Raw genomic sequence first — 13,685 nt, 5'->3', positions numbered from 1 at the left:
GCGGAGGTGATCGCATCACCCGAACTTCTTCCCTACACGACTCCAACCACCCATGATGTTTGCAAGACGCGCAATTCCCTCGGTAAGCTCCTGAAACATACGTCTAATTCTCAATCCATTCTGACAGTCATCAGGCCTTCCGAGCCGCCACCCGCGCCAGCACAGCTCGACCCATCCCCTCGGCACGATTCCTCATACCGTTCCAAGCACGATTACTGTCCGATGAAGTCCGGTCTGCCATCGACAAGGCTGTCGCATCATCGCCTGTTGTTCTGTTCATGAAGGGTACACCAGAGACACCACAATGCGGCTTCTCGAGAGCCAGCATACAGATTTTGGGCATGCAAGGTGTAGATCCGGAGAAGTTCACAGCCTTCAACGTGCTGGAAGATCAGGATCTGAGGCAAGGTACGTTTTCACGGTTCCCACCCCGGTTTGGCCACCTGGCCGTAGGACTCGAGCCTGCGGCACATTTCGGGTGGCTGCAGGATGGGCAACGGGGCATTATATGCTGACAAATTCGAAAAGGTATCAAAGAATACTCCGAGTGGCCAACCATACCGCAACTATACGTTGACAAGGAGTTTGTCGGTGGCTGTGACATCCTGATGTCGATGCATCAAGATGGATCGCTTGCAAAGATGTTGGAAGAGAAGGGTGTAGTTGTGCCAGCCGAGGGACAGGCACCGTAAGAGGCAGATAATACAACGGCGAATATGAGAGGCGTATGGACTTTATGCCATACGGTATCACTTTGGTTGCGAATGTCTAGTCAGCTTCTGCCACCCGTGTAACAACTATATGTATACATACGAAGAGCAAGATACGCATCAAATTCATGGCTGGGATGCCTGATATACTCCAAATAACACACTATTCGAAGGGTAAATAACGATTTCCTGCCCTTACATGATGTGACTAATGTGAGCGCTCTTTCCTGTTGTCCCCACGCGCCTTCCTCAACGGAGCCGGAACATCCCACAAGCTTCGCGTCTGCCCCAAAGCTCGACTTCACCTCTCAGCACTCGCAACACGCCTTTGAAACCCCCAAGCACAGGTAATTTGAATGGAGGTCGAGCGCAGCGTACCTGAACTGCGGGCGCGCGGCAACATGGGCCCGCCGGCGAAGAAGACGGTATCTGCTGCTGCCGTTTTCAGAAACCAGGGTGCTTTCAGGGAACAAGGCAACATCACATGTCAGACGAATATCAGCAACTCCAAGTTCACCGGAGACGATGCTGACGCTACCACATTGCTGAGCGCCGGGTCTCACTCAAGCGTACGGAGTGTAGAGAAGAAAGGAGCAAGAAAGAGGTCTTCGAACATGCATCCTCTAGGCGTAGAGTTCAAAGGTACAGCTATGCTCTTTCATGTGCTGAACGCAGACCGCTAATATCATACTGCACAGATGCCAGCGATAAGTACCGTCGCCACGTCTACAAGACTGCTTCTTCCAAAATCAACAAGACCCTCGAGAAGCTTCTTCATACTCTCTATGAAAGTACCCTGCAGACCGTTACTCGCAACAGTAACCAGCAGGATCCCAATATCTCGCCCCTTAAGATCTCTGCCCCAGCGAAGTACGAGCGCCTAGCCACTCAGCTCTACCAACCCATCTCTCAGTTCACTCTATCACTACGGCGCACTGATAGCGAGGGGAAGAGTGTACGTCTTGATCAGACACTTGAGACTCGCATGCTCCATTACGACGAGTTGATCACTAAGGAAACGGCTAAACTAGCGAAATTGCAGAAAGAGTGGGAAGTGGTCCTCGGCGAGATCTGGAAGCTAGGAGCTACATGCCTAGGCGAGGAAGCTATGGAACATATGCTATTCACCAAGCAGCCATCGGACGAATCGGCATTACCTGCTTCATCTTCGCCATCGAAAGTCACTGACGCCGAATCCACGCTCTTTGTCCCTGAACACGAGAGTTCCCCAGCACGCGACAAGTCTCGTACCAACAGGAAGCACGTTACCTTCCTCGAAGAAGGAGTATCAGCAGATGCCCGTAACAACAAAAACGCCGTCACCCCAACGACCATGTTTCCAAAGTTCATATACCAGCCCTCGAGGTATCGCAAGGACGCCCTGCCTCTTCCAACAAGGCTCCCTCATGATGACATCAAAAACCTAGAGATGGAGGTGAAAGAACTGGGCAGGCAGGAATTGAGTGACATGCGTGAGATTGAAAAGGAACATCAGGCATATTGGAAGAAGAAGACGGCACAGCTTGCTGTTGCGCTGAAGAGTGACTGAGTGTGCAGGCCAATGCGTGTTCGAGGGAGAAAATACCCACTCCAATGGCCTGAGCGCAAGCAACTACGATAGTTTGGAAGCTACAGACTATCTACGCAATATGGGCATGCCAGCTGCCACATAAGTCGCGGTATATGGGGTAGCTTCAGTTGAAATGAATTTTCTCTCATCTACGTCCATCGTCACAACGCTACTCAGCCAAATTTCCAAAACACGACGGAGAGGGACGATGTTCACAACGTCTTGTTTGTATGCTGCATTTCAAAAGTCTACAAAGCAAGTAACAATAAATGCATAACCTCCAAAAGTGATCTAGCGCATGCTGCCTTTAACTAAGCAACGGTCTAATAGTCTAGATGGATATCTCTGATTCAAAGTAACCCCCAATGCTTCTCTCCCACTCTCGCACAGACTTAGTCGAACGAGCTCTTGAAGACGTAGCGCTGGTCCTCAGGCTGCTGGAACGGTACACCCAGCTCAAATAGAGTCATGACGCTCTCGGAAAAGTCCTTGAAGAAAGCGTCGTTGTCCTTGGCGTATAGGTCGGTGTACTTCCTGAAGCTCTTGTCCTTAACAAGCTCCATGTCGGTGGGCAGCATCATCAAGCTCTTGGTCTTGACATCCTCGAACTGCTTGGGGCCGTTCCACTTCTTCCATGCCCACTTCTCCTCGACAAGGAGCTTGTAGTAGTCGTTGGTCAGGGTGGTGGGAGAGAAGGTCCAGGGGCCGTCGAAGCCAGAGCGGTCAGTGTGGCAGCGACCTAGGGCGTGTGCACCGGAAAGGGCGACCATGGCGCGGTCGTCGAAACCCATGCGGCCGAAGATGGCGCGGATGTGGCTAGCGTCCTTGCTGGCGTCGGGAAGACGGCCATCGGGTGTGCAGAAGGAGACGTCGCGGTCGGTGCGGCCAGCGCGGTATGGGATCTTGGGGCCCTGCATTTCTTGGATGGCGCAGACACCGGCGAGGATCCACAGATCAGAGTAGGTGATCCATGGGAAGGCCTCCTTGACGGGCTCGAGGAAATCGCGGGCGGCCTTGAGACCAGCGTTGGCGCCGTGGTCACCTTCGGGGGCGAAGCGCATGGTAGCGCCGTTGGAACCACCAGTTCCCGTCATCTTGTCGTAGCTGTTGTATGTCAGTTCATGTGTCTGATAGACATGAGGGCAGAGTACTCACGTTCCCGAGGCGTGCCATGCAAGGCGAAGAAGAACGGGACCGTAGCTACCATCATCGTAGTCGTCGTGCTCCTCAAGCCTCTTGGCGATGTGGTTGTAGACCTTCTGGTAGTCCTCAAACCTGGGTGTGAAGATCTTCCTGCTGTTGGTCTGGCCGAACAACTCTGGCTTGTATGTGTAGAGGCCGTATACACCAGCACCGACAAGGAGAGCGCCAGCGCCCCAGGCTAGGCCCGTTGGGTTGCCCTCATGCTTGTCTGGTCCATCCTCCTGAGAAGCGTATCCGCGTCGTTGGTTGCGGAAGGCGTTCTGTGTGGGCGCGACGAAGCGGGCAGAGGAGCGGGTCGAGGTGGTGCGGAACGAGGGAGCGGCGGTGCGCAGGGCGCGAGAGAAGCTTCGCGAGGCAGATGCCATTGTGCAGACGGTGGATGGGAGATCGAGTCGGCCGAGCAGAATAATTTGTGCAACAGCTGGATGTCTGTTGATAGGCTACTTGTGGAGCGGTTTGCCTCTGAAAAGGTCAATTGACAGTAGCACAAAGGCAGGAAGGTCAAAGAGAGTGAAAACACAAACGCGAATAGAGCGTAGGCACGGGAAAGCTTTTAAAGATAATGTTTCGTTGCCTCGGACTCAGATGGCGACAATCTTTCTGGAAACAACGGCATCGACCCACTTTGATAGCCTCTGCGCCAATCAGACGCATTACGGGGCATAATCGTCTGGACCCTTGGGATTACGATATCTGATGCCGCCGCGACACTTTTCCGATCGTGAAGCCATTTCCGCCGATTGGGTTATATAATCCGCGCTTCTAGCAGATGACGGTTTCGAGTTTGAGACTATCAGGCAGGGAGACCCGTGGTTTTGTAGCTGCGCAGGGCTGGGCTTTGTCCTCGTGCATAAGCCGACTTCCACGCTCTGTGATTCGCTGTGGTGGCGTCGATCGACGCAGGCCAGCGAGCGAGATGAGGGGTACCTGATGAGGCTCTGCGGCAACTTTGTCTGATATCCTTAGCAGTGGATATTGCCACGCTCGACACGTGGTGTTACAGACGACGTCTGGTGTCTCGTCGCTGCTTGCTATCCTGGGTAGGACATGGTGGCCAACCAGAGCTTTCGTGTACTAAGCCGCCGGAAATGACTCGTGCCATGCCCACATGCCGTTGCTCTCCGATGAGCGGCGTGAACGACAAAAGTGGGTGCATCGCTCGAAGAGGCAGTTTTATCGATCCAGCTGTGGTACCTCACTGTCCTCGGCGCAGGTATTTGTCAAGCAAAATTTCGATTCAATTATATCCAGGGCGTACGATACGTATCGGTAATGAAAAAGAAGCCAGTACAGTTAACGCCTGCTATCCCTTGTCCTTCAATGCAGTTCCCAGTCTTGATAAACGCCTTGCAAAGAAATGCTCACTTGGATTTGTGTGCGTGAAGAAGCCAGAAGCCATACCAATTTCCAACTCCAGTGCCATGACATTAATGCAATCATTACCCAAAACATTAGCTTTCTCGCGTATTACTCGTCCCAGCGTGAACTCTTAAGAAAATATGATCAGTACATGCCATTGTGCGGAGGCATACCCATGATCATGCCGAGATACGGCTGCGTGTGCGGGTAACCGTCCAGGCTGCCGGTAGGCGTAGAGATGCCGGACGTCGATGCCGTTGCCGGCCGCGATTCTTCCATGTTTCTCTTGGCCGCATTTTCGGCGGCTTCCTTTACGATCTTGGGCTTGAGAAGATCCCAGGAGGTGCTGTTGGGGTCTTTGGGGATGGTAATGGCACGCTTGTATGCCGGACACGCTTCTAGCTCTTTGATACTGATGGGTGGATCGAGTTGGGACGCCTTTTCCTTGAAGAAGTTCTTGCGCCGTAACTTCTTTGCAGTGTAGTCAGAAGTTCTAGCCGTGCGTTGCATCTCTTCCCACTGCTCCATCTTCTTTGCAAACATCTGGCGCTCTTCTACCTTCTTGGCCTTGTCAGCAAGCCATTCAGTCCACCATGTAGCCGTCTCTTCTGTGTTGGGGTCCCTCTCTCTGGACTCCTTGTGGAACTCGGCAACGAGCTTCTGCACGTCTGACCGCAAGTAGATGGTCTTCAGCGCATGCGTACTCGCTGGTCCCACGCCGACAAAGTTACCCCATGAATCGAAGATGCCACTGGGCAAGGCAGCGCGGATATAGGATACGTCTTCGCCGTTTGGACCTCTCAGCTGGGCAACAGCATCGTATTCCCTGATGACTTGGGTGTTGAGACAGTCTTTGCACATGCGGCGCAGGAAGGCCCAGAAGGTCTTGCGAGTGTTTGGGGCGCCGCAGTCCATACAGCCATGCCCATGGCGCAAGTGGGCGAACTGGAACTCGGTGAGACCTGGAGGTGGGTCCGGCATGTCGGTTCCGTAATAGTAAACCCTGCTATGCTTCCAGAGCATGGGGTTATCCCGCAAAAACCGGTAGCATGAGGCAATCTTGCTACGCATCTCGAGCAACTGCGCAGGGTCCGAGTAGGACAGTATGATGAACCAGCAGTCCAGGTCGACGCCTTTGGACAGGATCTTGCCCCTTCGTAACCTCGTCGGCTTGCGCTGCTGCCACTGCTGGTTAAGCAGTGGACGGGCCGGTGCCGCAGTGAGTGGAGTCGCATCGTTTCCGAAAGAGGCGGCCGGGTTGGCCGCGTGCTCAGAGTCCTTCCTGGACTCGTCGACCCGCTTGCGCTTCAGACTGCCTTCGACCATGGCCAGCGGCACATTGTGGGATCGCACCTCGTGCGCCAGCCCCGCGCGTTTCCCGCCTGGCCGCCGGCAGTTGATTACGGTGGCATAGGCCTGGTCTGGCGTCTGCAAGAAGGGAGTCTGCTTGTTGACGGTAAAGGCGACATATTTGGCATTCACCATCTCGGGTCAGCAGGCCAGCCGCTCGGGGTATCGTCGACGGGTAACGGGTCGCTCGCAGTCACACTTCCACGTCGTGGGTCGGGCCTGGCATGCGGTGCTGGGAGGATGGCGAGATTGAGAGTGCAGGGTCGAGAGGCTGAAGGAGAGGAGGCACAGGGAAAGGAGTGTGGACGACGCTGAGACTTCCGCGCGCCCAGGCTTGAGTTGATGTCGGCTGCCGAACCAGCTTGCCCGACCAAACCAAAACTACAAGGTTGGCCCTTCGGATATAAAACCTGGCCTTTGCTCAGCGACCGCCGACACGCCCTTCACCACCATGTCGACAGTCCCCAGTTGACATCAGCCCAGACTGTCCCTGGCAACAACTACGTCTGCAGGTGGAGTTCTGCAACTGTTCCGACAATGCCATGCGGAAAGATGCGCGCTTGCTATTCCGCATCAATACGTGCCGACGCATCTTTTCCCTTTAGGCCCGGCGCCACACTGCTGATCACATGGTTACATCACACGCGAGGCGCACGCTTACGGTCCTTTTCCAGCAGGTTTGAGCCGGCCAATGTCGCCTGTCTTTTTGCTTGTTCCAAAGCCGAGCGGTCGACGATTAGTTGCACGCCGTGTTTGCGCCATGTCCTTGGGTACCCGTGACTTCGCGCTGGCGACCGGCAGCGCAGCTTCCTAATGAGGACCTCCATCGCTTACGCATGCATGGGCAAACAGCCAAAGCCAGAGATGCGGGGTTGGCGAGCGTCGACGATGCGAGAGTGGTCAGATTTGTGCTAGGGTACCAGCGACCTCGGCCTTCGCTGTGACTCCATTTCACTGTCCGCTTTCCAGGATATATTGCCTTCGCTCCCGCCTCTGCAAGTGCCATGCAAGTGTGAATTTGGCATCGGACCTACTCCCGAACACTAGTCAAGTCACCCAGGCGGATAGAGTCAAGCTCACTGACCGTCGTCATGTTCGGAAGGAAAGAGAGTAAGTCGCCGCAATCTGCGAAGCTGGCCCCGATGACTCCCGCGGAGTGCTTGACGCATCTTGTCAGCTCCAAGCTCATCGTCAGCTTCATTTTGCACAGATCATCATTGCACCATCCTACGCTCTTTGCCATATATACAGAGTCGTTGAAATATGCTGATCATCCGCAGAAGACGTGCCGTCTCCGGACGTGGACAAGACAGATCCAATCCCTCACTATGACAATACCTACGACGACGACCCGGCACTTGTCCCATGTCCGCCCAACACCACGGAATCCAAACTCGTGACCAAGATTGACCTCCATGTCATTCCCTTCCTTTGCATCATGTATCTCCTAGCCTTCCTGGACCGTGTCAACATTGCAAATGCGAACGTCTTTGGCCTCAGCGAGGAACTTGATCTGGCACGAGATAATCGCTACAACACTGCTCTGGTCATCTTCTTCGTCCCCTACATCCTCTTCGAGATCCCGTCCAATGTCCTTCTCAAAAAGATGAAACCTCGCGTCTGGCTCAGCATCTGCATGTTTGGTTTCGGTCTCGTTACTATGCTGCAAGGCTTTGTGCAAAATTACTCTGGCCTGCTTGCGACTCGATTCTTTCTCGGTGTGTTCGAGACAGGCATGTTTCCGGGTGCCTTCTACTTGATTGGTATGTGGTACCGCAGACACGAGGCGCAGAAACGATATTCGTTCTTCTTCAGTTCAACGACTCTGGCCGGAGCCTTTGGTGGACTGCTAGCTTCTGCGATTGGCAAGATGGACGGCATGCGCGGATATCAGGGTTGGAGGTATTTTTCGACCGTGCATTTGTGTTGGAAATCACTGACTCTGGCAGATGGATCTTCATTCTGGAAGGACTCTTGACTGTTCTGGTTTCGTTCGCTTTCTTCTTTCTGCTCCCAAACTTCCCGGAAGAAGTGAAGTGGCTCTCGGAACCCGAACGCGCGTTTGTCAAAGCCAGACTTCAAATCGACCAAGGACGCTCCGCACGTGAACGACCTATCAAGGCCAAGGACGTTGTGAATGTGTTCAAGGACCCCAAGATCCTCATTGGCGGACTCATGTACTTCGGCTTGATCGTACCTGCCTATGGTTACGCCTACTTCTCTCCCACCATCATCCAGAGCTATGGTTACTCCAAGATCCAGACACAGCTGCACAGTGTTCCTCCATGGGCCGCCGCTTTTGGTTTCTCGATGCTTGTCGCATGGTTCTCGGACAGGCTCAAACACCGCTTCCTTTTCACCATCTTCCCCATCGCTGTATGCATCGCTGGATTCGCTATTCTGATCACCGTACATGACAACCATGACCTGCAATATGGAGCGCTCTTCCTTGTCGCCATGGGAGCCTACACCGCCATGCCGGTCATTGTATGTTGGTTCAACATGAACTTGGGTGGTCACCACCGTCGAGCTGTGGGAAGTGCATGGCAAGTCGGCTTTGGTAAGTTTGAAATCTCTCATATGATATCTGAGGTATCAAATGCTAACCGAAAATAACAGGCAACATTGGTGGAATCATCGCTGTCTACTCGTTCTTGAAGACTGACGCGCCAAAGTATACGCGAGGGTATTCCATCAGTATCGGCTTTGTGTGCCTCAGTGCACTAAGTTGCTGCGCGTACTTTGTCATGTGCAGTTTATCGAACCGAAAGAGGAATAAGAGCGTCAGGGATGTAGGATTGACGGAGTATGAGAAGACCGAAATGGGCGATCTGAATCCGGAGTACCGCTATCTCTTGTAGACGGTGTGTGTAGACGTAATGGATGAAGAGTATGAAACAGAGGCGGTAAAACATTACATCTCGTATATGTAGATCACGCAAAACAAGGCACGCAGTCTTGATTTCGCTGAAATACTTATACCTTTGAACTCCACTATCGATCATTGCGGCACTAAATCTAACACGCTACTTGTATTGCCCGGCGTAGCGACGATCTAAAGATGCTGTCCATTGCACATGGAGTAAATGTGTTTCCACGCGGTACTATTTGTTGTTGTTGCCAATGGCTTACACCAGCCTCTTCAGTCTGTTCGTGTATTACCACCAAACCTGCGATCCCTCAATCGAGCATGTGGCTTTTGCCAGAGGCCTCCATAGGACGTGTGTATCTTCGATATGACGAGGGAGCGCGAGAGCGTGTGTCCCGTCTTTCTCGTCGAAGTAGGTTCGAAAGCGGCCTAGATGTACGCTGCCCGTTTATGGCATATTGTTCTGGATAATTCCCGCTCAGGCTGTGCATCGTCTCAAGTGACGCTCGCCGTGTCCATACTGTCTTCGCTCCCATGTCCCCAGATCTCTTTGCTCTCGCTCTCCACCCCTCTCATTGCCTTTGCAACCTCTTCCAGTCTTACAACGACTTCTTGCACACCCTTGTTCACTTTCTCAAAGTATCGGTCGTTCTCTTCTCTCCTCTTCCGACTCAGCTCGATGTCCTTCTCTGTTTCCTCCTCCAGCTTGATGCGGTCGAACAGCTTTTCGCCTTTTCCCGACCCTGCTCCGTCGTGAGGGTGGTTCGCTAGACTCTGGGGTTGCAAGTCGTTCGCTTTACTGTCCTGCGACTTCTTCTGTTGTTCGGGTGTCTGTTCATCCTCTTCCGAGCGCGCCCATGCTTTCGCAAGTTCTATCTGCGCTTTTCGCAGCTCATCTAGTGCTCGAGAGTGTTCAGAGCCGAAGACAGTCATGCCTGGGCCCTTGATGGCGCTCAGCTCAACCTCCTCCAACGTGTTTTGCATTTCTGCCCATATCGCTTCGGCGCGTGACGATGCTTCGGCATCTGCGGCTTGGCTGTGCTGTCTTTGTCGCCGTTGGAATGGCGCCGAGGGGTTCGTGGAGGTGAGGCTGAGGTGGTCGCCATCGTTGGTGGTCGTGGGTGGAAGAGGTCGCTTGTTATCAGGAGAAAGGAGTGAGCGCTGGCGGACTAGCGGAGCCCTTGCAGGTGTTCGGACTTCGTGCAGCGATGTATTGGAGGCATTGTGTGACGGTGGCCCAACAAACAGCGCAGGCGCAGGTAGGCGATTAGTTTGCGTCTTGGTGACTTTCTTGTCGTCTTTGGAAGTCATAGTGGTGCATGCGCTGAGCGCGTTCTTTGTGGCTAAGTTTAGGTGATTGGAAATGTGTGAGTATTGCGATGGGAAATTAGACTGATCACTACGAATCTTGAAGTTCACTGACTTGAGCTGCAACTGTGCTGGTGTTCATTGATGTTCTCCCCAGACGCGATGACGATGGCCCGATAAGATAAGATGGCCGTGCGGCGCTAACCCCTTCCGGGCCAACGCCGCTAAGCTGTGGGGCTTGGCTCTGGCGCACACTGATTCCAGCCGCTCTCGAAAATACTTCGACGTCCGCGATACTAACCACACTTCCCCCAGCACACCCGTCGTCAATACCGCAACCATGGGTAAAGGTACGCAGCCACTCCCTCCAGAAGCCCTCGATCGACGCGAAATGCACAATTCCACGCCTTCGCCGTCCTGACACGGGCGTATATTGGGTAGTTGCTCACAACATCATCAGGAAAGCCAAGAGGTCTCAACGCTGCCCGCAAGCTCCGCAACCATCGCCGCGAGGGACGATGGGCCGATCTCCACTACAAGAAGCGTCTCCTCGGAACCGCCTACAAGTCGTCTCCCTTCGGTGGATCTTCCCACGCCAAGGGCATCGTTCTCGAGAAGGTCGGTGTTGAGGCCAAGCAGCCCAACTCCGCCATCCGAAAGTGTGTCCGTGTACAATTGATCAAGAACGGAAAGAAGGTCACCGCTTTCGGTATGTCACTATGCGGAGATTGAAGAGGCATCGGCGACGAGCCTGTGGCAACAATGAGAGCGTGGGCTAATAATCTGCCAGTTCCCAACGACGGTTGCTTGAACTTCGTCGACGAGAACGACGAGGTCCTCCTCGCTGGTTTCGGTCGTAAGGGCAAGGCCAAGGGTGATATTCCCGGTGTGCGTTTCAAGGTCGTCAAGGTTTCCGGTGTCGGTCTGTCCGCACTGTGGAAGGAGAAGAAGGAGAAGCCCAGGTCATAGAGGACTCGTCTGCAAGGAGTCAAGGAAGGAAACGAACGTGGACCACAAGCCCGCCATGAACGAATGATGGAATCCGCGGATCACTATGGGGGGTTACCGGAGTCTTTACATCGGGGTTATCTGTGCTTCTACCCGGCATATGAAAAGTCATGATATGCTGGAGAGTTAGATAGAATCTGACTCATTCAAGCGCCCACTCCGTATGCGTATGCCATGGAGTGATGTTGGGTGCGTCGCCATGTCGTTTAGGGCTTGATAGTGAACGTGGTGCACCAAATATGTTTCAGATTCTATATTATGCATGATTCGTTGATCGAAAAAAGACGGTAATGTACACAATCCGCCCTGTAGTAACAAACTCCGACCAATGCAACATAGGAAAGAAGCGCCGCCGGGTATCTCAAACAAAACGCCAATCACCTTTGCCATCTTAGCAATCCTTGCTTGTGCAATCCATCTTATTTCGTAAACATGGCATTAAACGTGTCCTCCAGTCCAGTGTCCTTCATAGTCCCGTAGTATTCATACTTAAGCTTCGGGCTGGCGAAGAGCTCAGCATCCCTCTTCACATTCTTCGGTACACCGAAGCCATCCAGACCCGGTATCTCTCCCGCACCTCCTTGCGCCTTCTGGTCTCCTTTGAAGAACCTGGGTGCGTTTTCCTTGAGAGGAGGCGCCCAGACACTCGGTTTCCAGGGGTTAGGTTTTTGGTTGGCGCCGAGCGAGGGTGGCGGCGGTGCAGGGACCCGGTGACGGAATGGATTCGGGTCCGGTTTGGAGAAGATGGAGTGGGGTTCTCTGAAACGAGGGGGTGTTGCTGGCTGACGAGATGTCGTCTTGGAGAAGTGGTTGGGTATAATCTCTGGGGGTTGTGAAGAGAACCGACTTCCGGGATTCTTGGTCGGTGTCCAGTCCATGTCGTCTGCGCCCAAGAATGTAGATCGCTGGGCATAGGGTGTGGTGACGTCGGTAGCATGTGTGGTGAAGGAGGCTTCTGAGATGGTGGGCGATGGGGGAAGAGGGGAGGACTCCTTGCACTGATCCATGCCATTTGCAAAATCGGGCGCTATACTGTCGAAAACGCTTGCTTGGGGATGAGCTGGGTGGTAAGAGCCTCTTCTTGCCTTCTGTGCGCTATCGGGTGCGCTGGGTACGGGTTCGCGAGCCGTTTTAAGAAAAGAGGGCGCGGCGCCGTAGACTATGCGGACCGCCTTCCATGTCATGATAGACGAGAAGGTTAATATTCCGAGCATACACACATGTGTGTACCGGAATAGTGTCAACGTGTCGTTGTTGATGGTGTGACCTTTCCAGTAGTAGAGGGTTAGGAAACGAAGAGCCACGGCAGTAATTCGAATCATCCATAGTGACATGAGCCCGCGCATCCTGCCCGTAAGGCTGTTCGTCTTGAGTTTCAGCTTGGGGTTCCACCAGATTGTGAGAGCATCGGCGATAATCGCAAAGTTCAGCCACTTGAGTATCACGGGCGAAAGTACACAGATTTCGTCCATCCAGCATCCCGACTTTGCCTGAGTCCAACAAGTATCCCAGCTGAAAACTTGGTACGCCCGTATACCCTCATCCGGGCCCATGTACAGTCCAGCAGCATGCCAGACAATTCCTATTGCTGTGCTCACGACATAGGTCCACTTCGCCAGCGAAATGAACCTCAATGTCCACGCTTGTCGGTGGGTATGTACGGTTGTGCGCTTCTGTTTACTTGCTTCCATGATACGCGCCAGGTTGTCTGCTCTGGCAATATGGTTCGCGTTCCGGATCTGGTGTTGGACTCGAGGCAGACATTCGCTACAGACCTGCGGGTACCGGGTCTCGAGCTCGTCCTTGTAGTCCTCGTACGCCGCTAAGAATTGCCCATACGTCGGATCATCCTCTTCCGGAAGATACTCGCCCAAGAGCTTTGCGTAGAGGGTCTGGTTGCGCTGACATGTGTCGCAGAAGATGTCGTCACCGGGTACGGACATGGCGGGTGTTGGGGAGCGGGAGCGCAGGTGTTGGAACGAGGCTTGAGGGGCGGTCGCGACTTCTTCGATGGGCGGATCGGTGATGTTTCCGCGCTGGGGAACAGGTCAGTTGGAGAGGTTCGGGTGTTTATGCGGCAGAGTAAGTACTTCGTCGAAGTGATTCACGGCGTCGCATTGCGGACAGTGAAATGTCTTGGGTATTTGTGAGACAGTGTCGCGTGACAGTGTATTGCAGTAATGGCAGCGCAGTCTGCGCCGTAATAGCGCCATGGTGGGAAGACACCTGAAGTGGGTGGTGATGGGTAGGGTTGATGCACCATGTCATGGGCGACGTGTTTTGGATTCTGCCGAGGCGGCCACACCGC

The 13,685-nt window shown here is 53.7% G+C and overlaps 8 protein-coding genes across 8 annotated transcripts; 4 read left to right on the top strand and 4 right to left on the bottom strand.

The window, feature by feature from the left end:
• Positions 1-55: 55 nt before the first annotated feature.
• GRX5 (monothiol glutaredoxin grx5) lies at positions 56-692 on the top strand (the record flags this gene model as incomplete). Its single annotated transcript, XM_051431607.1, has 3 exons — positions 56-82; positions 135-408; positions 529-692. The coding sequence occupies 3 exons, from the start codon at positions 56-58 to the stop codon at positions 690-692; spliced, it is 465 nt and encodes a 154-aa protein (XP_051294741.1).
• Positions 693-1,066: 374 nt separating this feature from the next.
• Positions 1,067-2,259, top strand: J4E90_002022 (uncharacterized protein; the record flags this gene model as incomplete). Its single annotated transcript, XM_051431606.1, has 2 exons — positions 1,067-1,352; positions 1,409-2,259. The coding sequence occupies 2 exons, from the start codon at positions 1,067-1,069 to the stop codon at positions 2,257-2,259; spliced, it is 1,137 nt and encodes a 378-aa protein (XP_051294740.1).
• Positions 2,260-2,672: 413 nt separating this feature from the next.
• Positions 2,673-3,848, bottom strand: CCP1 (heme peroxidase; the record flags this gene model as incomplete). The annotated part of the gene is made up of 2 exons (XM_051431605.1): positions 2,673-3,384; positions 3,436-3,848. 2 exons carry the CDS (start codon positions 3,846-3,848, stop codon positions 2,673-2,675), a joined length of 1,125 nt encoding a protein of 374 aa, XP_051294739.1.
• Positions 3,849-4,986: 1,138 nt separating this feature from the next.
• Positions 4,987-6,327, bottom strand: J4E90_002020 (uncharacterized protein; the record flags this gene model as incomplete). Its single annotated transcript, XM_051431604.1, has 1 exon — positions 4,987-6,327. The coding sequence occupies one exon, from the start codon at positions 6,325-6,327 to the stop codon at positions 4,987-4,989; it is 1,341 nt and encodes a 446-aa protein (XP_051294738.1).
• Positions 6,328-7,283: 956 nt separating this feature from the next.
• J4E90_002019 (uncharacterized protein) lies at positions 7,284-9,053 on the top strand (the record flags this gene model as incomplete). The annotated part of the gene is made up of 4 exons (XM_051431603.1): positions 7,284-7,302; positions 7,473-8,094; positions 8,142-8,752; positions 8,812-9,053. The coding sequence occupies 4 exons, from the start codon at positions 7,284-7,286 to the stop codon at positions 9,051-9,053; spliced, it is 1,494 nt and encodes a 497-aa protein (XP_051294737.1).
• Positions 9,054-9,556: 503 nt separating this feature from the next.
• On the bottom strand, positions 9,557-10,372 carry J4E90_002018 (uncharacterized protein; the record flags this gene model as incomplete). Its single annotated transcript, XM_051431602.1, has 1 exon — positions 9,557-10,372. One exon carries the CDS (start codon positions 10,370-10,372, stop codon positions 9,557-9,559), a length of 816 nt encoding a protein of 271 aa, XP_051294736.1.
• Positions 10,373-10,709: 337 nt separating this feature from the next.
• On the top strand, positions 10,710-11,338 carry RPS23 (40S ribosomal protein S23; the record flags this gene model as incomplete). The annotated part of the gene is made up of 3 exons (XM_051431601.1): positions 10,710-10,719; positions 10,830-11,078; positions 11,160-11,338. The coding sequence occupies 3 exons, from the start codon at positions 10,710-10,712 to the stop codon at positions 11,336-11,338; spliced, it is 438 nt and encodes a 145-aa protein (XP_051294735.1).
• Positions 11,339-11,796: 458 nt separating this feature from the next.
• J4E90_002016 (uncharacterized protein) lies at positions 11,797-13,320 on the bottom strand (the record flags this gene model as incomplete). The annotated part of the gene is made up of 1 exon (XM_051431600.1): positions 11,797-13,320. The coding sequence occupies one exon, from the start codon at positions 13,318-13,320 to the stop codon at positions 11,797-11,799; it is 1,524 nt and encodes a 507-aa protein (XP_051294734.1).
• Between the last annotated feature and the right edge of the window lie 365 nt (positions 13,321-13,685).

This window comes from Alternaria incomplexa, assembly GCF_024043165.1.
Source record: "Alternaria incomplexa strain BMP 0042 chromosome Unknown scaffold_2, whole genome shotgun sequence".
In the NCBI taxonomy this organism is placed as follows: domain Eukaryota; kingdom Fungi; phylum Ascomycota; class Dothideomycetes; order Pleosporales; family Pleosporaceae; genus Alternaria; species Alternaria incomplexa.
This window is presented reverse-complemented; position numbering and strand designations above follow the sequence as displayed.